Here is a 22,522-nt window from a genome sequence, read left to right as displayed (position 1 = left end):
CACCGCACCAGCGACCTCCTCCTTTAAGGACCCTCCTCATCCCATCACCGGGGCCGAGCACACCCGGGCCCCATCAACCCTACAACCCCCCCCTTTTTCCCCCTCTCAACCCACAGCATCCGGACCCCCCCCCCCCGTTTCCCCGCTCCATTTTGGGGTGCCCCGCCTCAGCTCCCCGCGCGCCGCCAGGGGGCGCCGCAGTGCTCCTCTTTGTGGCGCGGCGGCGGCGGCGCTGGCGGCGGGGCCGTTCCCAGCCGCTGCCTGTCCCCGTCCCCCCCCCCCTCGCCCGCCCGCCGCCGGGGCATGGCCAGACTCACCGGGGGCGAGGCGAGGAGGCAGCCGCCGCCGCCGCTCCCAGCGCCGCAGCCGCCGCCGCCGCTCCGAGCCTCCCCCATGAGCAGCAGCGGCGGCGCGGAGCCCCCCCCCCCGCAGCCCGACAGCATGAAGGACCTGGATGCCATCAAGCTCTTCGTGGGGCAGATCCCGCGCAACCTGGAGGAGAAGGACCTGAAGCCGCTCTTCGAGCAGTTCGGCAAGATCTACGAGCTCACCGTGCTCAAGGACCGCTACACCGGCATGCACAAGGGTGAGCCCGGCCCCGCGGCAAGCACAAAGGGCGATGGGGACCGGCTGCCCCCCCTACACCCCTTCCCCTGCATCCCCCTGCATCCCTTGCCCCGCATCCGCATCCTCCCCGCGGGCACCCGGGGCCGTGACACCGGTGTTGAAGTGTGTGTGTGTGGGGGGGATGCAGCCGCCCTCCGCCGCGATGCGCTTCCGAAGGCGCTAACAAAGGGTGTCGGTGCGGGGCTGCGGTGGCCGGTGGCGTTGCGGGGGGGGACGACACACACGACACAGGTCTTCGGTGCGGGGTCGGGATGCGGGAGGGGTCTTTCTGTGATGGGAATGGTTTGGTGATGCTGGGAAGTTTGGGGAGGCTCGGTTGGGTGGGAGGGAAGCTGTCAGGGGCAAGGCCAGGTTGGATACAGGGGCTTGGAGCAAGCTGCTCCAGTGGAAGGGGTCCCTGCCTATGGCAGGGGTTGGAGCTGGAGGAGCTTTAAGGTCCCTTCGACCCAACCCATTCCATGGTTCTGTGTTTTGGGATATCAGCACCCTTCTGCGGAGCTGCTCGAGCCCATCAGAGCAGGTGCTTGGGATCTTGTGATCCTCACAGCCCCAGCCATGACTGGGAATTCCTGGATCCTGTTTGCTGTGAGAGCTGAGAGAGGGATCCCAGCCCTGCTCCATGGCACGGTGATCACTGCTCCATGGCACAGCAGCCCTTGCTCCATCCCTGCTCCAAGGCACAGCAATCCCTGCTCCATGGCACAACAGCCCCCGCTCCATCCCTGCTCCATGGCACAGTGATCCCTGCTCCATGGCTCAGTGATCCCAGCTCCATGGCACACCAGTCCCTGCTCCATGGCACAGAGATCTTTGCTCCATGGCACAACAGCCCCTGCTCCATCCCAGCTCCATGGCACAGCAATCCCTGCTCCATAGCACACACAGAACAAGCCCGCAGGAGCCTCCTGTCAGCCCCATCCTGGGCCTCTGTACCCTGAGCCCATTCCCGATGGGCTCCTGTGCTGGTGGATGCTGGAGGGAGCATGAGTTCCATCAGTGCTGGTGCCTCTGGCTGCCGGTGCAGAGGGAATGGAGGAAGAGCTGGGGGTGCCATGGCCGCTCGAGCCAGTCCTTGGTAGAGAGCAAAGGGGACAGCACAAAACTAAATGTGGTTGCAAGCAAAAGGCCAAATCCAGCACCAGCACCAAAGGAAAACCCCTCCTTGAAGCCTTGGGTTCCATTTGGGAGCTGTGTCTGGTTGGCACTTGGGAACCACAGTGCCACGTGCTGGGTTGGGGGGGCTGCATCCAAACCTGCCATCATCTCCATGGGTCCAAACCCATCGAGGAGGAGATGGACCCGAGGCAAGAGGCAATTGCACATTCCATTGCAGTTGACCCATGTGTGTGGTCCGAGGTTGGGTTCGAGGCAGGGACCTGCCTCTTAGCTATGGGAATGAGAGGGGGCAAGCCCTGGTGTTAGCCACACCGGGGTGACATCAGCAGGGTGCTAAATGCAGGATTCCTGCAGGAAAACGAAGCTCTCCCTTTGGTGGTGATGGCTTGGAGCGGGTGCAGGGGTTGGTGTTGCTCTGCCCTTGCCCACAAAAGCCTGTTGAGATGTGGGGGTTCTTCTGGTGGCTCCTGTGCGGTTCCCTCTGCCCCTCCCTGCCTTGTTTTGGACCCAGGGAAAGGGATTCCTTTCACTTTGTTACGTGTGGACCCTCCATCTGCTTTGGGAATAGGCACTATTCCCCTCCAAAGAAGCCATTCCTCCATGAGGATGGATTATAGGGATAGCCCCATGGTCCAGCCAAGCCTGTCCCCTGCCTTCCCCTCCCATCCCTTAGTGCTGCCTGCGTTGCTTTAGGCTCTGTGCAAGGCCAACCTTGTGAGGAGCTCCCATCAGCATCCTCAGAGCTACCCCCAGCACCCAGTGCAGCCCGGAGCAGTGTAAAGGATTGGGCACATTGGGATCACTGCGCTCCCTCCTGCACCACGCCGGAGCCATGCTCTTCCCGGGGCAGATTCCCTTCTCTCTCCCCGTGTTCCCTGATCTGCAGTGAAATCCAACTGACAGCTCACATGCAGCTTCCATCTGCCTTTGCCTTTGCTTCCCCTGAGCAGGGAGAAGCAGTCGGGGCTTGCTGGTACAGCCCAGCGGCTCCATGCAGCTTGATGTGGAGCTGAGCATCTGCCTCTGCCCCCCCGAGGAGGATGGAATGGGGCCTGTGGTGTGCAGGCAGGGCTGGATGGGGCTGTGTGAACCCCAAAGCCCATCTCAGAGAGATGCTGATGCTCGAGCCCATCTCATAGAGATGCTGATGCTCGAGTCCTGCTGGAACCACGAGCACCGTTATGAAACGGGGGCTGTTGGAGCCTGCCTGTTCCTGTCTCAGCAACCTGACTGCTGGTGCTTGGTCCTGTTCCAGCCTCCCCATATTATTCATGAGGCGGTTTTTCTCTCGCTGTTAATCACCGCTCCATTTGCATGTTAATGGCAGTGTTTGTCTTACAGCTGATAGCTCCCTGGGAGGGACGGGGAGGCGTTGGAGCAGGCGCTCGCTCGGAGCGGGTCGCAGGAGGCCGAGCAGGGAGGATCCAGTGGAAATTTTTGGCCTCTCTGTTCCAGATTGGGCTGAAGGCAGCTCCTCCGCAGGCGTCAGCGGCGCTCTCCTGGGTTTCCATGGTAGGGAAGGTGGGGAGAGACTGGGCTCTGAGGTGTAAACCGAACGGCAGGGAGAGGAGCAGCATCCCCAGTGGAGGAGCATCCATACAGGGACACAGGGGTGGCTTCTCCAGAGGACAAGGAGGCAGCGCCAGCCCCTCTGATGGGCTTTGGCTTGGGTTCTGCAGGCTTGTGGATAAGCTCCTGGTTGGCTCCGTGCTTCCCCTGCTTCATGTCTGGAGTAACGTTTAGGAGCTGAAGGGGCTGTAAATCCCAGAGTTAATGTGTGATTTGTAGGGATATATACACACATATATATATATGTATGTAACTGCAGTCTCTTCTATGTGGAGCTAGGCTGGGTTCTGCTTCAGGGAGCTGGAAGCCTCCTGGAGGCAGTGGGAGCAGGGTGATGTCACCCAGGGCTGTGCGGACACAGAGGTTCTTTTGGGATCCTTGGCAGAAGGATGCTGGCACTAAGTCATGGTCACATTTAACACCTCATCTTAACAGAATGGTATGGGAATGGTACAGGAGTCAGGATGGGGATGGCACTGGAGTCAGGATGGGGATGGCACTGGAGTCAGGATGGGGATGGCACAGGAGTCAGGATGGGGATGGTACTGGAGTCAGGATGGGGATGGCACTGGAGTCAGGATGGGGATGGCACAGGAGTCGGGATGGGGATGGCACAGGAGTCAGGATGGGGATGGCACTGGAGTCAGGATGGGAATGGCACAGGAGTCGGAATGGGAATGGCACAGGGTTCAGGATGGGGATGGCACAGGAGTCAGGATGGGAATGGCACAGGGTTCAGGATGGGAATGGTACAGGAGTCAGGATGGGAATGGCACTGGAGTCAGGATGGGGATGGCACTGGAGTCAGGATGGGGATGGCACAGGAGTCGGAATGGGAATGGCACAGGGTTCAGGATGGGGATGGCACAGGAGTCAAGATGGGAATGGCACAGGATTTGGGATCAGAGTGGCACAGAGACAGTGCTCTGGGCCCTGTTATGATTCCCCCTTTCTGTGGGGACCCTGGGCACCCTTTAACCCCACATCCCGTGTCTCAGCAGTTGGTGTCCCTGACTTGGTGCTGGAGGTGCCCCAAGGGACATGACCTGAGCTTGCTGTTAACTGAAGCAGGAAATAGGGCAGGGAGAGCGATGGGTCCCTTTGTACCTCTGTGGGCATCTCCTCATCCTTGAGTGCATCCCTGGGTAACTGCCTCAGGCTCAAAGCTTTAGGAGCCTGAAGAGCCCATGGATGCCGTGGTGAGCAGAGTCCCATCTCGGCATGGAAACGCTTCCTAGAGCTGGGAAAAGGCAGCTTTCCTTGAGCCTCTGTAAGCTTCAGGCACATGGATGAAGGCAGGGACCAAAGGGGAGGCTGTGGCAAAGCCAGGGCTTCACTGGCTGCATCCTGAGGAGCAGCTTTAGGGTTTGGCTTGCGAGAGGCAGCGATGGATGCTCAGTGACAAGCTGAAGGGACGTGTCCTGCTCTGCGTGGGATGTGAAATGCCACTGCGGAAGGAGGGGGATGCGGGAGGGGGGCTCTTCTGCACTGCTTTGCCCATCCTCATCTGAAGGAGCTCAAGTGATGGAGCTCCAGGCACGTCCCTGGGGAGATCATTCCACACTCCAATGAATCTCTCTCTGCTAGGAAACGTTTCTTGATCGCCAGCCAAATTGTGCCTTTGCTCCGTTTCGTTTCATTACTTTTAGCATCCGAGCACCCAAAACCGATCCCTTCTCCTCCTGGAGGGGCTGCGATGCCTCCCCCTTCCCCATGGGCTCCGGTGCTAGGCTGAGGTGCCGAGGCAAATCTCAGGATCTGGCTTTTTCCATGGGCTTTGCATCCTGCTCCTTACGGGATGCGCCATGCGGTGCTGGTCCCTGGGTTCCCCTTGTCATGTGTGTGTCTATTTGTGTCTGTGCGTGCTGTAGGGGTGGATGTGTGGCACTGAAGCCTCTCTCTTCCTGTAGCTTTCCATGATGCCATGCGTCTGGATCATGGAGCTTTCATAGCAGCCTGAAATCCCAGGTGCTTTTCCTCTTTCCCTTTTATGCCTTTGGTACCAGTCATCATTATGGTCACGGCATCTCCTCTGGTCCTCCTGGTCTGGGCTCTTTCTCCCACAGGCAATGGTAGCTGTGTTTCGCTCTCCCGTTGTTCCTCACCCGTTTCCAACCTCGTTGGTTCCCTGGGACCCTTCTCCATGGCTTTTACAGGCCTTGGATGGGGCCTCAGGTTGTTTCTTTGTCCCTAGGATCACCCCCCAACCTTTGTCACCCCCCTGGTACCAAAGCACAAGGGGCTGCCCTGGGCACTTCTCTGTACCTGAGCAGGGTAGTGCTGGAGCAGGGCAGCTCCTGCAGTTACAGAGCCATGGAATGGGTTGGGTTGGAAGGGACCTTAGAGCTCCTCCAGCTCCAACTGGAGGGACCCCTTCCACTGGAGCAGCTCCAAGCCCCTGTGTCCAACCTGGCCTTGAGCACTGCCAGGGATGGGGCAGCCACAGCTTCTCTGGGCACCCTGTGCCAGCGCCTCAGCACCCTCACAGGGAAGAGCTTCTGCCTAAGAGCTCAGCTCAGTCTCCCCTCGGGCAGGTTCAAGCCATTCCCCTTGGCCTGTCCCTACAGGCCCTTGTCCCAACCCCTCTCTGGGTGCTTCGGTCACCACCAGAGCCTTGTATTGATGCGGATCTGCACCTCCCTAACCTGACCCTTGCTGTCCCCTCCACAGGCTGCGCCTTCCTCACCTACTGCGCCAGAGACTCTGCCATCAAAGCCCAGACAGCACTGCACGAGCAGAAGACTTTGCCAGGGGTAAGTCCCAGGGGATTGTGCCCATGCCATGGGCAGGGAGGGGGAGAGAAGTGCCTCAGATTGATGCTCCTGCTTGTGTGGGTTTGGGGCTTAGAACAGGGATGCAGGAGCCAAAGCCTGCCCTATGGTAACTCCAGCCAAGCCTCTTGGGTCTCTGTGCTGTGACCCCGGTGCTGGGGATGAGCTGGATCAGCTTCTCAGGAGGAACCAAAGCACGTTTAAACAGGAGAGATGCAGGCTGGGTGTAAGGGAGGAGCTCTTCTTTGTGCCCAGGGTACCCAGAGGAGCTGCGGCTGCCCCATCCCTGGCATTGTTCAAGGCCAGGTTGGACACAGGGGCTTGGAGCTGCTCCAGTGGAAGGGGTCCCTCCAGTTGGAGCTGGATGAGCTTTAAGGTCCCTTCCAACCCAACCCATTCCATGGTTCTATGCCTTGGCACATCTCATTGTTTGGAAGAGCAATGGCTTTCTATAGGTTAGACCAAGACTCCTGAGCAAGCTCCTGCATCCTCCTCACCCTATGGCTGGTGCTGGGAGCAGACTGGTAGGGACTGGAGGCACTGTGGAACGGGTCCCTTCTTCAGGGAAGTGCTTTGGGATCGCTGCTCTTCCCATGGTGATGTGATGGGAGAGCTTGGCCTGGGCAGTTCCTCAGGGCTGAGGGGGTTGATCCAGCCCCTTGGAAGCATTGGTGTGGAGGTGAGGAGGCGGCCGAGCTGGTACTTGTAGACAGGAGCTCACAGGAGGCCCCATGTGCTCAAGGCAATGGGATAATTAATGTAAACCCGGGTCTCCAGAGAGGGGTTGGGAATTCTTACCCATAATATTCCCTCTTTAACCCACACAGGTCTGGAGAGCTCCCCTCCCCTTGGCACATCCTTTCCCACTCGTGTTCCCCTGTGCTCCTGTTTGCATGGGAAGGCTGGAAAATGCCCCTAACTCAATGGGATCTTTGGAATTCCAGCTTATCCCAGGACAACAAGGGGGGAGTGAAGATAACCAGGTGCTCAGATGCTGTTTGAGGTCATTTTATGTGAGGGCAAAGGGGTTTTCAGGCTAAAGCCATGGAGCAGACGTGTGCCCAGGGCAAGGTTGGGCAGCATCTGGCAGAGTAAGTGCAATGGAGATGGAGCAGTCTCTGTGCAGGGGATGCAGAGGGACTTTGTGTTGTCCATGTGAGGTTTGGTGGGTTCAAAGCTGAGGTTTGTGCAGGAATTGGTTGTGTTCTTCACTGCTGATGCTCTCGGTCACAGGGTGCAGCAGGGATAGGGTTTAAAGCATTTTTGGCTGTGATGTGGTGCTCTAAAGGCTCTTCATGGTGAGGGAGGTCTAAGAAGCTGCTTGGGAACAGTGAGGAGCCTGTGCTACCCCAGTGCTTCCCAACCTGTTGGTTTGGAGGCAGCTCATGGGCAATGGGGTGCAATTGAGCTCCGGGATGAAGCTGCAGCTGAGCTGCATCTGGAGCTGTTTCCAGGCTGGCAATGCACCGCTGCATCACATCTGGTTTCCCTTTGGGAAGTCCCTCCATGAGCCAGGAGGCAGGATGCTGCCAGAGGGGAACAGATCCGCATCCTGATGCGCCTGTGCTTGGACATGGGCTGGGTGACCTGGTGTGGCTTGAAGCCCCATTTTCCTATCCCAGTTTGCTTGTGACTGGTAGTATCACCCATCCCTCGCCCCCACTGATCCCAAGGGAACTGATTTGGGGAACAAAGCCATGGAATTTCCCCTCTGTTCATATCCCAATCATCTCCTGCTGAACTCTATGGCAAAGCCTCCCACCAGAAGCATCATGAGGACCATAGTGCAGGACAGAGCACAGGATGTGCTGGACCACACAGCACTTGGGCTGTGGTTGATTTCGGGTTCATTTGAACCTCTTCATCTCTTTATTGCACCCAGCAATAGCAGGAAGGAATTTGAAGGCATCAGTGTAAGGGTGACACAAACTCACCTGATTGCATGCCCATGCATCAGAGGGATCCAACAGGCATGGAAGGGAGCTTGGTGATGGTGCAAAGCACCCTCAGATGCCACAGGAACCTTCCTTTGGTCTCCCTGCAGTGGTTGATGCCAACAGTTCATGAACCTGGCCACAAGCAGGTGGGTTTCTTAGTTTAGACTTGGGATTTGGTAAGGGCAGAGCCATGGAGATGCTCTGCTGGGGTTTCCAATGGGCCCTTAGGCTGTGAGCAGGACTTTGAGCATCTCCTGCAGGTCTGTCCCTGGGTGAGCCTGTGCCCACAGAGCGCAAGGAGGGATGGAGCTTCCCTTGCACAGGGGTAAAGTCCATCCCCAGAGGGGCTGATCCCAGCCTGGCCCCCTCATCCCTGCCCTTCCCAGCTCTTCCTGCCTGTGCGCTGTTTCCTGGTGCTCCCCCAGGAGCCCTGCCATTAAATCAAAGACTCAACAGGGATGGAAGAACAGGATGGAACCCGGCATCCTTTGTGGGCTGGGGAGAGACCCAGGGAGAGGCTGCCCAGCAGAGGGAAAGGCTTTGGAGCTGGGAAGCAGAGAGGGAATGAAGCCCTTTGGGCTTCCTCCTCCAGCCAGGGCAGTGCTTCACTGGTGCACTCCTCCAGGGGCTTGGCTGCAAGGATATCAGAGCTCCATGAGCCTTTGATTCCCGATTGTGCCTTCACTTTGGTGCCTTCCAAAGGGAACCGGAGGGGTTATTAATGGCCTGCAGTGAGCACACCCCACGCCGCAGCTTCCCCAGCTCTTGCTTTGTGTCTCTTTTCATTTGCAGCCAGCCAGTTGCAAATGACATCAAATTGCTCCTGGAGAAGAAGGGGATGGAGAGCAGAGGGAGGAAGTGGAAGGGGGGGATGGCTGAAAGCAGCCGTTCTGCTGGCAAGGTGCAGCTCCAGGTTTGTTTCTATGCAGAACAAAAGGGGCTGGCTGAGAGGTGGGCAGCAGAGTGGCAGGAATTGGTATTGATGCCCACAGAGGATAGGGGCAGTGATGGGGGGGACTAAAAGCGGCTCCATCAGGGGGAGAACTCATGGATGCAGCGATGGTTTGGGAACGGAGGGCCATGGGGATGGAAAAGTACAGGGAGCAGCAGCGTTCGAGTGGAGAGAGGCTCTGGGGATGCACCAGGGCTTGGATGCTGCAGCGCTCGCAATGATGGCACAGGGATTGATGCAGAGCTTGGGCAGGGACATTCCATGGGCAGGAGGAAGGGCTCAGCGTGGGCCATCCGCCAGGATCAACATCCATGAGGATACAGGGGAAAGTGGGTGATTGGGTTGGTCAAAGCATCTCATCCCCCCTCCCCTCTCTGTTGTAGCTGCTGTGAACCCAACCTGGACCACTATTCATGCTAGCTTCTTCCCATGGAGATGGGAAGGATGTTCCCATCTTCCCGTGAGGATGCTGCAGCTGGCAAAGCTGGGAGACATGCTGAGGAGTGGGCTGGAATGTTTGGATAGGGATGAAGCTGGCTCCAGTTCGTGTTTGAGGCGGCCTCTGTGCTTTGAAGCCTTGGGCAGGATGGAGAAGTGATTCCCATGTCCATCCCGCAGGCTGTGGTGGGATGGGGATACAGATCCCACAGCAGTTTGTGTTGGAAGAGGCCTCTGGGCTCTCTGGTCAAAGCAGGGCTATACAGCAGATCACTGAGGACCTTCTCCAATGGAGTTATATCTCCAAGGAGACCCCACCATCATTCCAGGCCTTTTCCAGGCTGGAAGTGCCTCAGAGTGAAATGGTTTATCCAAAATCAGCCATAACATTGGATGTTCAGCCCAGAGCAGAGGTAGCTCTGGGGGTGCTCCTGGTGGCAGCAGGATCGGGCCTGTTTCCAATGGGTTTTCCCATGGGCACGTCATTCCTGAGGAGGTTTTGCACTGCTCGGACTCTTAACGGTTGCCATAGGAACTGGTGCAGTGGGAATTGTGTGTGTGCAGCCATGGAATTGTGTGTGTGCAGCCATGGAATTGCGTGTGTGCAGCCATGGAATTGTGTTTGGACTCTGCACTTCAGGTGCTGCTGCCACAGGTTCCCACAGGACCTTCCTCCCCACACGCCTCCATTCCTCCTGGAGCAGCATTCCGGGTTATCCTTGTCTCCTTTATAATGGGATGGGATGGGGTGAGCCCATGAGGAGCTGGGGCAGGATGGTGCTGGGTGGGAATGTTGTGTTTGTGTGCGAGGCAGCTTTCTCGGCTCAGGGATGGATGGAGGGAGGGATGGATGGATGGATGGATGGATGGATGGATGGAGGGATGGGTGAATGGATGGATGGGTGGATGGATGGATGGAGGGTTGGATGGAGGGTTGGATAGATGGACAGACGGAGGGAGGGAGGGATGGATGGATGGATGGAGGGAGGAATGGATGGAAGGATGGTGGATGGATGAAGGGATGGATGGATGAAGGGATGGATGGATGAAGGGATGGATGGATGAAGGGATGGATGGATGAAGGGATGGATGGATGGATGAATGGATGGATGGATGGATGAATAGATGGATGGATGGAGGGATGGATGGAGGGATGCAGGGAGGGATGGATGGATGGATGGATGGATGGATGGAGGGAGGGATGGATGGATGGATGGTGGATGGATGGAGGGAGGGATGGATGGATGGATGGATGGATGGATGGATGAATAGATGGATGGATGGAGGGATGCAGGGAGGGATGGAGGGATGGATGGATGGATGGATGGATGGATGGATGGATGGATGGATGGATGGATGATGGTTCTGGGCAGGACCAAGGTACACTGAGATGTCAATGGAAAGGTGCCAGCAGGGCACCTGAATGCTGAGACTGGCAGCAACCCAGCATCATTCCCAGCCAGCAATGGAATCCAAAGGAGCCAGGCAGCAGTTGGGTTGATGTGCTGTGCACAGCTAGAGCTGGTGTTTGAACTGGCCACAAGAGGACCAGCCCCAGCCTGCAGTCTGAGTGCCCAGGACCTTCTCAAAGGCCTTGGGTACCTTTTGGTTCCTGGACGAGCCAGAATCATGCACAGGCTGTGGGTGCCCCATGGGCTGCGCTCCCAGGTACAGGCTGTGGATGCTCCATGGGGTGCCCTGCCCCACATGTGCACGTTGGGAGGGGGCAGCCCTGGCTCTGTGCCCCATAAGCGGGCTATGGGGCAGGGAAGGGTATGGACAGATGGGGAAGAGGGGGGGGGACCCCCCCAGAGATCATATCGAAATGTCTCTTTTGTGCAGAGCGCAGGGAATGCCCCCAAGAGCTGGTTGCCATGGCAACCACAAATGTCAGGTTCCATGTGGTGAATAACCGTTTCCATGGCAACCCCTCCTTTATCCGAGGTGCTGGGAGCGGGATGACAGCCCTGCTGGGGGAGGGGACCAGGACATGGCCCCAGGTACCAGCCCCCCCCCAACCCGCCTCCCCCATCCTTCCCCTCTCCTTGCCCCAAGCCCTCAGCACCCCCGGGTGGGTGCCTGCTCATGGAGGGGAGGATGCTCTGGGCTCTGCATCCCTCCCTCCTTCCCTATGGATTTGCTGCTCCTAGAAGCCAAGAGCCGGCTCCATCCCTCCTTCTCTTTCCCCATCTGTTTAGCTTAATCCTGGTTTTGCATCCCGGGCAGACACAAAGCTATCGCTCAGGGCTCAGGAGCAGGGAGGAAGGAGGAGGGCAGATGCCCCTCAAGGCTCCATAACCAAACCCTCTCCTCCCAGTTCACATCAGGGCTGATGCTGGGACACTGGGAACACCACCAGCTTCCAAACTGCTGCAGCCTGGGAGCAAGAAGAGCTTCCAGGCATCATCTCACCTTTGGCACCCTCACAGGCTCCAGCCCCTGCCCCTGGAGCATCCCTTTGCCTCTTGCTGTGTCCAAGCTTTATTCCCGGTGGCATCTCCAGGCAAAGCAGCTGAGCAGGGAAAAGCAGGGAGCAGTTTCCTGCTGGGAAGCCTGAAATCCACATGGTCCCTCCTGGTGCCTCCATCCCATGCCCAGTGATGGGAAGGGGCACAAGGGCCAGGCTCTAACCCTCTGCTTTTCTCTCTCCTCGCAGATGGCGCGTCCCATCCAGGTGAAACCGGCCGACAGCGAGAGCCGTGGAGGTAGTTGTCATCTCTCCTTGGTCCTCCCTTGTGCTCGGGTCCTGACCTTGCCTTTGGGGGCAGGAATTGGTTTAGGGATAGGTTTGTGATGGGGATCCTCCAGCTTGGTAACCTCCCTGCTGCTGCCTCCACCTCTGCTTGGCCTCAGCCCCATGGTGCTGCAGAGGCCCAAGTGATGCTGTAGAAGTCGGGCTGCGATGGGGAAATAGTGTGGGAAGGGGAAGGATGCTGAGTCCTGAGATGAAGGTGCCATCGGCATGCAGGGACCAGTGTGGTTCTGTAGAAGTCAGGCTGCGATGGGGAAATAGTGTGGGAAGGGGAAGGATGCTCAGTCCCGAGATGAAGGTGCTGTTGGCATGCAGGGACCAGTGTGGTTAAAGCAAAGCATGCCAAGCTGGATGTCTGGGGAGCAGGAGCATCTCTGTTAATGCAGTGGGGAGCTCACAGCAGCTTGGATACCTCCTCCATTGGAGAGGGTTTGCAGCTCCAGCCCTTCCAGGTGGATGAGCTCATCCTGCTGCTTTCCCTTGCATTCCTTTCCTCTCCATCCCTGCATCTGCCTCTCCATGCCTCTGGAAGGAGGTCACTGATGGGATAGCTCGGACTGTGGGGCAGCACATCCTGCACTTGGGCAGCTTTGGAGAGCTTTGGCTTTCCATTTGAGGGCTTCCTTCTGAGCAGTTTGTTGTCATTCCCCGTTATTGCGTTGGCAGGAATACGAGCTGTAATATTGGATAGGAGCGTGGGTGCTTGTGGCTGTGTGAGCCTCTGCTAAAGGGGCTGCAGGGAACCTGGAGAGGGGCTTGGGACAAGGGCCTGTAGGGACAGGCCAAGGGGAATGGCTTGAACCTGCCCGAGGGGAGACTGAGCTGAGCTCTTAGGCAGAAGCTCTTCCCTGTGAGGGTGCTGAGGCGCTGGCACAGGGTGCCCAGAGAAGCTGCGGCTGCCCCATCCCTGGCAGTGCTCAAGGCCAGGTTGGACACAGGGGCTTGGAGCTGCTCCAGTGGAAGGGGTCCCTGCCCGTGGCACTGGAGGAGCTTTAAGGTCCCTTCCACCCAAACCAGGCTGGGATCCGATGCAGTTTGGCCTTTAAAGGCCACACGAGGCCGTGGATTCGAGCCACTTCCAGTGCTAGAAACGAGGAGACTGGGCAAGAGCCTCAGATGGGGCCCTGGGGGATGGAGGGGAACGTGCATGGCCCCAACACGTGGTGCCCCACAAGAGCTGCTCCGTGGGGGGCACAGGGATGTAGAGCAGCTCCTGCAGCATCTGCATTGGGGTGGGAGGACCCCCACATTGTCCTGCTCTTTCCTCCTGCTCCCCAATGGCCTGGAGGCAGCATCAGTGTGCGATGCCAGGAGTGTGTGTTAACACTGTGGGCACGCATGGGACCAGACCAGTCCAGCAGCATCCCATTGCCATCCCCGCTTGGGATGCATCCCCCGAGGCAGGGAAGGAGGCAGGAAGGGGCCGTGGATCCCTCCCCACCGTTGTTTTCCAGGTCACTGCCCTCTTCCCACAGCAGCTTCCTGACGTGCGTGCGTCACATTGCATCGCATTCCATGGAAGCAGCCCCTTCACTGCTGTCACGGGCAATGAGGAATCCTCTGTCACTGCTCCTGCCCCATCATGATGGCCCCCGGGGGTCACCCCGCATGTGTTGGCTGGGGGGGGGGTCTCTGTAACTGGGTTTTAACACTGTGATGCTCTCATAGGGGGTGGTACCCCAAGCCCTGCTCTGTGCCGGGCTCCAGTGATGGGGATGCAGCACCACAAACCAAGCTTCCCACCTCCACCCTTGGCCATCCCAACAGGACCGGGATCCTCACTTCTCCTTCCTAATGGAGGAACCCAGAGCTCCAAGTTCTGGATGTGTTGGGCCCATGGAGAGGGGCAATGGGGACCATGGAGCTGTTGGTTGGCCCTTACCCAACTGCCCTGCATTTGGCTGGTCCTGTGTGGAGGCAAACAGGGACCTGGGACACCAGGATGTATCCCAGGCAGCTGGGGATGGAGGTACTGGTTAGACTGGGGTGGGAAGCGCAGGTTGGAGCTGAGATGCTCCAGGTTAGTAGCTGGATGCTACTAACAGCATCTAACTAGGTGCTACTAACAGCATCTAACTAAGATGCTCTTAGGTTGTAGCTGTGGAAGTGGTGATCTTGGGGAGAAGGACAAGGAAACAGGAGCCCTGGCTTGGCCTGATGCATTTCCTAAGGTGCCTCTTGGGTCTTCACATGTTGTTGGATGAGGCCCAGGCAGTTTTTATCACCATTCCCCTTGGATCATCTAAAGGAAAGGATGAATGGAAGGAAATCATCACCGTTTGTTTTCCTTTGGGGGGGAAGCCACAGGAACCTTTGCAGTGTGAGGAGCTCGGGAGGATGCTTCACACTCACCCCTGGGAGCCAGCAGGCACCCATTCCCATGGCGGGGGACTCTGGATCCTCCTGCTTTGGACTGGAAGCCTCATAGAAGGTTGATGTCTCTGTGTTTGCCCTTAGGGGACAGGAAGCTCTTTGTGGGCATGTTGAACAAGCAGCAGTCTGAGGATGATGTGCTCCGGCTCTTTGAACCCTTTGGGGTCATTGATGAATGTACAGTGCTGCGTGGACCCGATGGGAACAGCAAAGGTGTGAACCCCACTGTGTGCTGGTCACCGGTGCCTCCTTTCCACTGGGACCATGGTTCCCCCTCCCCATCACCTGGGAGCCTGTATCCCAGTTGTGCACAGGGAGCTGTAAGGATGGATGGGGCAGGATGGGATGCGGAGGGGCAGCCTCTAGGCTCGCTCTGGGGCTGCAGTTTCTGTACCCCCAGTGAGGAGGGCATAGGGAACCATAGGTAACCAAGGGCGGAGATGGTGGCACCATCCATAGAGTCCCCATTGAGACCCTTCCAAGAGAGAGGACTCGGGCTGAGCCATCCTCTTTGTTCCCTGCCCTCTTGGGAGAGGTTTCCCCTTGCACACTGGGGCAGAGGGGCGCGATCGCAGCATCTCCATCACCGCCACCTCCCTGTGCTCCTCGTGTCCCTCTCCAGGCTGTGCTTTCGTCAAGTTCTCCTCGCACACCGAGGCTCAGGCCGCCATCCACGCGCTCCACGGCAGCCAGACCATGCCCGTGAGTATAAGCAAGGCTCCCCCCTCCTCTTCCCACTCCTTCCCATCACCCTGGTGCAGGGATCCACTGCCCAAGCTTCTCCCACAGCTCGTGTGGTGGTGGGGGGGGGGGGGATGCACATCCATGCTCTCCCCTTTGCAACCCATCCTGTGCCAGGCTGCGGTCTGGGTCTGTGTCCTGGTAAAGGCTGGAATAGCAGAGCCAAGAACCAGGAGGTGAATTGGCCTTGGAGATGGGCCAGGAGCCTGGTGGCTGAGCCTTCCCTATAGGCACCTTCCAGGGAGGGAGGGCTGTACCACTGGGGCCTGGTCCCTCTCTCAGGCTCTAACCTGGACCCTGCAGGCAGGATGGAGCTGCAGCATCATCAGGCCCATGGTGGGAAGATGCTGCCCGTGCCTCCCACGATGCTCGTGGCTGCCCCAGCAGCACCCATGGGTGCCCGTGCTTGGGTGCGCGAGGGGCAGGGTGGATGGGGAAGGGCACAGCCCCGCTCCCAGGCAGCTCCTGAGCACTTCCACAGCAGTGCTTGCTCTTCTGCTCCTCTTCCCACTCCTCTCTGCTGCCTGTCCGGCCCCATCCTGGCGGCTGCCTCTGCCTCTCCCTGCCCTCCTGTCCCCCTGGCTCCTGTCTCTGTCTCCTCTCTCTGTGCCTAGGGAGCCTCCTCCAGTCTAGTGGTGAAGTTTGCTGACACAGATAAGGAGAGGACCCTGCGCCGTATGCAGCAAATGGTGGGGCAGCTGGGGATATTCACTCCATCTCTCACCTTGCCGTTCAGCCCATACAGCGCCTATGCGCAGGCTGTGAGTATCCCGCGGGGGGTGCGGGGATGAGCACTGCATGGGGAGCTTCCCAGCTTCCCACCTTCGGGAACCAGCCTTGAGGCATCCCCATAGGAGTGAGCTGGGACCTGGTGGAGGTGGCTGGGGCAGGCCAAGAGGGAGCCGGGATCCTTGTGTCTCATGAGGATGCTCAGAGCTCTGATTCCCGGTGATGCTGGAGGCATCCGGGAGCTCCTCCTCTCCCATGGCACCCATGTGTGTGTGTGTTCCTTTGGTCCCAGAGCCCTGCACCCACCTCCTGCTCTTTGTTTCTCTGCTGTCCATGGGGTTCTCCTCTTGCTGGTGTCACTGGGGGGGGGTGCAGGATGCTGGAGGGGGGTCAGGGGGCTTGTAGCAGCCTGGTCTCCTCTGGCAAGGCTCTGCTCTGGGCCTTGTGCCTTGGATCAGGAGCAGTTGCCATGGATGGTTGAGGGAGGTCCAAACCCCCCTCCAAGCCCCTGCTCTGCTGTGATGGAGCATCCTTCAGTGACTGACACTTTGAGGTCTCTGCTCCCAAGCATCGAGCCCATGGGAGGAGGCTGGGAATGGCTCAAAGCACGAGGGATGCTCCTGGTAAAGAGGAGATGCTCTTCCTGAAAGCAGTTGTGCAGGGAAAGCAAACGGAGCCGTCCTTCCCATGCACACGGACACCCCCTTCACCTTCCCTGTGTCCCCCTCCCACCTCCATGGCAGAGAAGGAATCGGTTCTCAGTTGTTGGCATCCCCAGTGCCATCGGAGGGTGTGGAGAGCATGGAGCAGCAAAGAGCAACACGTGTCTGATGCTCCATTGGTTCCGTGGGGAACCAGACCTTGTCCAACGCAGAGCACTTGGTTCTCCTTGGGTAGTGAAGGTGAGAGCGGCTACACCAGGCTCCCAGCAGAAGGGGTTAGAGGGGAGAGCCCTTCCTTTGCTTTCCACCAGCCCTGTAATGCACAAGCAAGCATGGGGGGATCTGCTGTGAGAGGTGCTGCTGCCCTGGCACATAGGGAAGGAGGCAGGAGTGGAGCAAGCAGTGATGCTCTGATGGCAGAAGGTGCCTTGTGCGTGGTCCAGGATGGGGAGGGAAGGAAGGAGAGCAGCGATGCTTGGTCTTTAGGTGTTCAGAGGCTCCTGCTGCTGCCAAGAAGCCCGTCAGGCCCAGGCTCTGCTCCTGCTTCTCTGCATCTTCCTCCTCCTCACTTGTGTCTGTGGATGTGTTGCTTTTGATTCTCCACTGCCTTTCCTGCTCTGTGGCTTCATCTTGGCTTTCCCCTCGACCCCAGACCCAGTCTCCCACTGAGTTCTCCTCCTTTCCCTCTTCCTTTCCACTAGTTCTGGTTCTCTCCTTTCTGAGGCACAAACCTCACACCTCATTGCTCCCCCTCCTGTGTCATCCCAGTCTTCGCTCTCTTCTGGACGACAAATCCCGCCTGATTCCTTCCCAACACACCAACAGCTTCCTCTCCCTGTTCCCATGGGATCTGGGGCCTCACCAAGGCAAAGCAGCCCCAGTGCCCAGCCTGGGAAGATGAAGTGCAGAGCTTGGGGTTGGCTTGGTTGGTTCCCAGTCGGATGCTTTCCATTCATCTTCGCTGCGTTTCCCTTTCAAACCGGAAGCAATCCCAAACTCGGGGCGGGTCTGAGGCTCTTTGGAGCTCTTCAAGTCAGGGGTTCAAGGGGCAAACAGGAGCTGATGGAGTCTGGAAGGGAAAGCAGGCGGAGGAGTTCCCCAAGTGCTCAACTGTTCCTTGGCTTTCACAAACCAATGAGTCCTGACCCCAACCCACGCTTGGTTCACCCCCTTCCCCTTCTGGTTTGTGGTCCATGATGGGTGTTCCATGTAAGCAATGAGAACAGTCCCAGGGTGCCCGTTTGGAGCAGGTCCTGCTCCTGGCACTGCACGGGCCTCACTGATGGGAAAGGAAATCAGGATTCCTTTAGGGAATAGGAACCGGGTTCCTGCATCCTCCAGAGGGAACATTCCCCTTCCTGAGCTCCCTGTCCCTGCCATTAACACCACAGGGAGCCACTGGGTGAGGTGCTTGTGGGGTGGATGCCCTCTGGCATCAGCCCTTTGCTGTGGGTGAAGCCCCTCTCCTCCCACAGTAATCGGCTTCCGCAGGGATGCAGGAGCTGCAGTGGGGTCCATGTGTGCTGCGGGGCACTGGGATGCGCTTGGAGTCAATGTGGGGAGGCTTTGGGCTCTTCCCACTTCTGCATCTCCTCAGGGACCCTCAGGCTCTGTTGCCACCCCTTTGAGCATCCCCCCATGGCCCAATAGGACCACAAGGACGTTCTTCCTCCTGCAGGTCCCTTCCCTCTGCACTGATCAGGAGCTGCCACCCCGCAGGCAGGGACCGCTGCAGCGGCACAACCGTGGCTCATGGGGCAGGGCCTGGGGATGGGGATGAGCTCCATGGGTGTCCCCACGGGTGGCTCTGAGCAGGGTCTCACTGCCTGCCCTGCCTTGCAGCTCATGCAGCAGCAGACCACGGTGCTCTCCACCTCTCACGGCAGTTACCTGGGCCCCGGCGTCGCCTTCTCGCCGTGCCACATCCAGCAGATCGGCGCCGTCAGCCTCAACGGGCTCCCCGCGGCCCCCATCGCACCCGCATCAGGTGAGGGGGTTCAGCACCGGGGTCCCAAGGCCCCCCACATCCCTCGGGGTGGATGAGGCCGCTCTGGTCCAGCAGCCCCTTGGCCCCCAATGTGTTCAGCATCCTTGTGCGCTGCTGCTGTAGCTCGCCCTTCTTAGAGCGACGAAGGAGCTGCTGGGGTTACTGGTGTTCACCCTCATCCCCCCCCCTACCAGCAGCAAGGGGATGCCCGTTGGGTTGTCCAGGGCTGTAGCACTCAAAACCTGGGTTAGAACCATCCCATCCCCAAGCTGTGCCAGCAGCCAGGATGATCCCCGCTCCTCACCAGTGCTGCCCATGATGGCTCCATGTGTCTGTGTCACCTCCACCTAGAGGGGACGATGGCTTCATGGAAGGAGGGAGCTCAGCTCCCATGGGATGTCCTCTTCTTGCTCTGCAGGGCTCCATTCACCGCCGCTCCTGGGAACAGCAGCCATGCCCGGGCTGGTGGCCCCCATTTCCAATGGATTCACTGGAGTGGTGCCATTCCCAAATGGGCACCCGGCCTTGGAAACGGTTTACACCAACGGCCTCGTGCCCTACTCAGGTACATCAGGAACAGAGCCAGGCTGGGGGAGAGAAGGCTCCTGAAGGGGAGACCTCAGAGCAGCTCCAGTGCCTAAAGGGGCTGCAGGAAACCTGGAGAGGGGCTTGGGACAAGGGCCTGTAGGGACAGGGCAAGGGGAATGGCTTGAACCTGCCCGAGGGGAGACTGAGCTGAGCTCTTAGGCAGAAGCTCTTCCCTGTGAGGGTGCTGAGGCGCTGGCACAGGGTGCCCAGAGAAGCTGTGGCTGCCCCATCCCTGGCAGTGCTCAAGGCCAGGTTGGACACAGGGGCTTGGAGCTGCTCCAGTGGAAGGGGTCCCTCCAGTTGGAGCTGGAGGAGCTTTAAGCTCCCTTCACCCCAGCCCATTCCATGGTTCTGTGTCTCCCTGTTCTCTGCAGCCCAGAACCCTTCGGTAGCAGAGACCCTGCACCCGGCCTTCACAGGAGTCCAGCAGTACGCAGGTACCGGCCTCCCTTGCCCCCCTCAGGCCCTCTCCTGCTGGAGCAGGTCCTCAGGTGAGGGGTTTGTTGTGTCTGCAGCCGTGTACCCGACCACCACCGTCACCCCCATCGCCCAGAGCATCCCTCAGCCACCTCCCGTCCTGCAGCAGCAGCAGCGAGAGGGTGAGTGGGGCTCATGTGTCCATGATGGGGGGGTTTGTGTAGCACAAACCACAGCCCCAGCACTAAGCTTTATCCACTCTAATCCTGGAGCTGGGTCATGGAACCAGCCCTGTCTCTGTCGAGGGAAGGGCTCAGAGGATGCTCGTGATGCGAAACCTTCCTGAGCTGGATGCTGCCAAGCACCAAGGGGTTGGAGAGCATCAGAACATCCAACTCGGACTTCATCGCTGTGGGCAGGGCTGTGAGAGGCAGTGCTGGGGTTCTCCTCCAGTGCTGTGCTCTGAGTTGAGTCTTTCCCTATGGGGGGGGGTCTCTGTTTTGTCCCTCCCTGTTGCCCCCCCCCCCCAATGCCTGCAGGTCCTGAAGGCTGCAACCTCTTCATCTACCATCTCCCTCAGGAGTTTGGAGACAATGAGCTGATGCAGATGTTCCTGCCCTTTGGCAACATCATCTCCTCCAAGGTGTTCATGGATCGTGCCACCAACCAGAGCAAGTGTTTTGGTGAGTGCTGACGCCACCGAGGACGAGGAGGACCCTCACGGCACCAGCAATGCTGTCACTGTCCCCACGTCTGTCCTGTCCCGCAGGCTTTGTCAGCTTTGACAACCCATCCAGTGCCCAGACTGCGATCCAGGCCATGAATGGCTTCCAGATAGGCATGAAACGCTTGAAGGTGCAGTTGAAACGACCCAAGGATGCCACCCATCCCTACTGACGGCAGCGAGCACGCAGGAGGCACTTCTGCAGCACAGGTAACGCTGCGTGAAGCACCCTCGTGGTGTAGCATCAACCCAGTGCTGGGGGCAGCGAGGGCCTGCTGCTCCCCCATAGAGCTGAATGTGGCAACCCAGGAGCTGCAGGTGGGGCTGGTCGAGGCCATCAAGGCTGGGTGGGAGGCAGACGGGTCCAGATGAGGTGTCTGTGGTCCTAGGGATGCTTTGGTCTCCTTTCTGACCGCTCCCCAAAGCACTCATCTTCCCCAGTGGTTTTGCTTCATTGTACACATGCCCTGAGGCTGCAGAAGATGCTTTCCAGGGTAAGAAAGGAGGATCCTGTGATCCAGAAGGATCCTAGGAAGGCAAAGGGAAGGCGAGACCCTACGGGGGCCATCAAAGGCTGCTTCAGAGTGGAGCTGCTCCATCCTGGGCCCCTCTGCTTGGGGTCTCCTCACTCCATGGTTAAGCCTGAGCTTTGCCTCAGTGTCCTCCTAATGTCCCCATTCCCTCTTTCCCTTTCTCTTCAGGTGAAGGGAAAAGTCCAGAGGAAGAATTTCTGCTTCAGGTTGCTTTACAGAGAGGCCAGTAACTTTCTCAACTCTTTTGCCACCAGCCCCTTTCCCTCCTCTGCTCCCACCTCCCCGTCCTCCTCCCCAAACCTTTGCCATTAAAGAGAAGGCTCAAAGTCTGCCCAGCAGGAAGATTCTTGCCACGACGGACTCGCACATTTGCTGCTCCCGTGGTGCAGAGCAAAGGGACCAGAAACCCGGCAGCCCCCAGGGGGGACACGAAGCTTTTCCTCTCGGGGTGGGCCTGGAGAACATGGACCAAGCGTCCCTCATCCCTCCTGCCCCATCTCCCGGCCCCTTTCCCAGAGAAATAGAAATATATATATATACAGCCTCTATTTTTGATGAAAGTGGCTCACAGGACCAAACTTTTCCATTCAGAGACTGACTCCTTGCACGAGGGATTGGATGTTCAGGGCTTGCCTTTGCGGGGGTCTCCTCCGCCAGCGCTGCTCCTCCTTTGGGAGGCTGTTTGGATGGACATGGAGCGGGGATGTCTCTGCTCAGCAAGAAGCAAGGAGGAAGAGAACTACACACATACCTCGGGGATTAGGGCACCGCTGCTCGGCTTGAGTCGCTCATCCACCGACCTTAGCACCAGCCTGGTTAGAGGATCTCGAGAGCTCTGACCTTTCCAAGGGCTGCTGCAGACAAAGCTCCTGGGATTTGGTGCCAAAGCCTTTCCCGATGCTCCTGGGGTAGGCTGTGAGCACAGGAACACAGGCCCTTGTCCTGCAGGAACTGGTCGTGGCTCTCTTGAGCAAGGCAAGAGGAGGCAGGGACAGGATCCAAACCCGCTGCCTCCCTGTGTGGATGGAACCGGGACAGTTCCGATTCCAGGCACCCCAGGACAGTTTCTCCGTGTGGATTTAGCCAGAGGCCTCTCCTCTTGCACCTTCCCGAGCAGCCACACGGGGCTGTTCCCATCCTGGTTTCTCCCTCCAGGGACAGATCCCATAGAAACAGCGACATCCACAGACCCAACAGCTTGGAGCTGGACTGCCCACCCCTGGGGAAAGGGGGTGTCACAATGGACAAGGCCCAAACCCTGGACCAACTTCAACCACTCTCGTTCTGTTTCGACCAAACTAAGGCAAGAAAAACCAACAATCCCAACCTTGGGAATGATTAGCTTCACTGTTCTAGTTTGATAAGGTACTGAGAACATTCCTGTGTGTGTGTGTGTGTGTGTGTGTGTGCGTGTGTCTGTTCAGGGGGTGGGCTGGGGTGGGGGGGGAGAAGGGGTGATGCTTGATGCTGAAGTGCGCTATGGGGACATCAGAGACCCTCGAGTCATCCCCTTCCAGCTGCCCTTGTGTTTGTGGCACTGTTTGGACCCTCACCTCTCCCTCGAGAGCTGAGTGGGGCCCTGCGAGGCTCCTGTTCCTCTAGTCCA

The 22,522-nt window shown here is 58.5% G+C and overlaps 1 protein-coding gene across 2 annotated transcripts; it reads left to right on the top strand.

Moving 5' to 3' along the window:
- Positions 1-277: 277 nt before the first annotated feature.
- Positions 278-21,864, top strand: CELF5 (CUGBP Elav-like family member 5). 2 transcript variants are annotated; one of them, XM_061356079.1, is made up of 13 exons: positions 278-586; positions 5,983-6,065; positions 12,067-12,115; positions 14,620-14,748; positions 15,158-15,237; positions 15,891-16,037; positions 18,510-18,654; positions 19,073-19,219; positions 19,617-19,679; positions 19,758-19,841; positions 20,199-20,342; positions 20,429-20,593; positions 21,085-21,864. In XM_061356079.1, exons 1-12 carry the CDS (start codon positions 304-306, stop codon positions 20,554-20,556), a joined length of 1,482 nt encoding a protein of 493 aa, XP_061212063.1. In that variant the 5' UTR covers positions 278-303; the 3' UTR covers positions 20,557-20,593; positions 21,085-21,864. The 2 variants fall into 2 exon arrangements, with proteins under 2 accessions (XP_061212063.1, XP_061212062.1); XM_061356078.1 differs by having other exon boundaries at positions 12,067-12,118.
- The last annotated feature ends 658 nt before the right edge of the window (positions 21,865-22,522 follow it).

The sequence above is a fragment of the Neopsephotus bourkii genome, unplaced genomic scaffold, assembly GCF_033783945.1.
Source record: "Neopsephotus bourkii isolate Nb327-2 ecotype Australia unplaced genomic scaffold, CSIRO-AGI_Nbou_v1 NB_838, whole genome shotgun sequence".
Lineage (NCBI taxonomy): Eukaryota > Metazoa > Chordata > Aves > Psittaciformes > Psittacidae > Neopsephotus > Neopsephotus bourkii.
The sequence above is the reverse complement of the archived record's forward strand: the minus strand, read 5'-3'. Positions and strand labels throughout refer to the sequence as shown.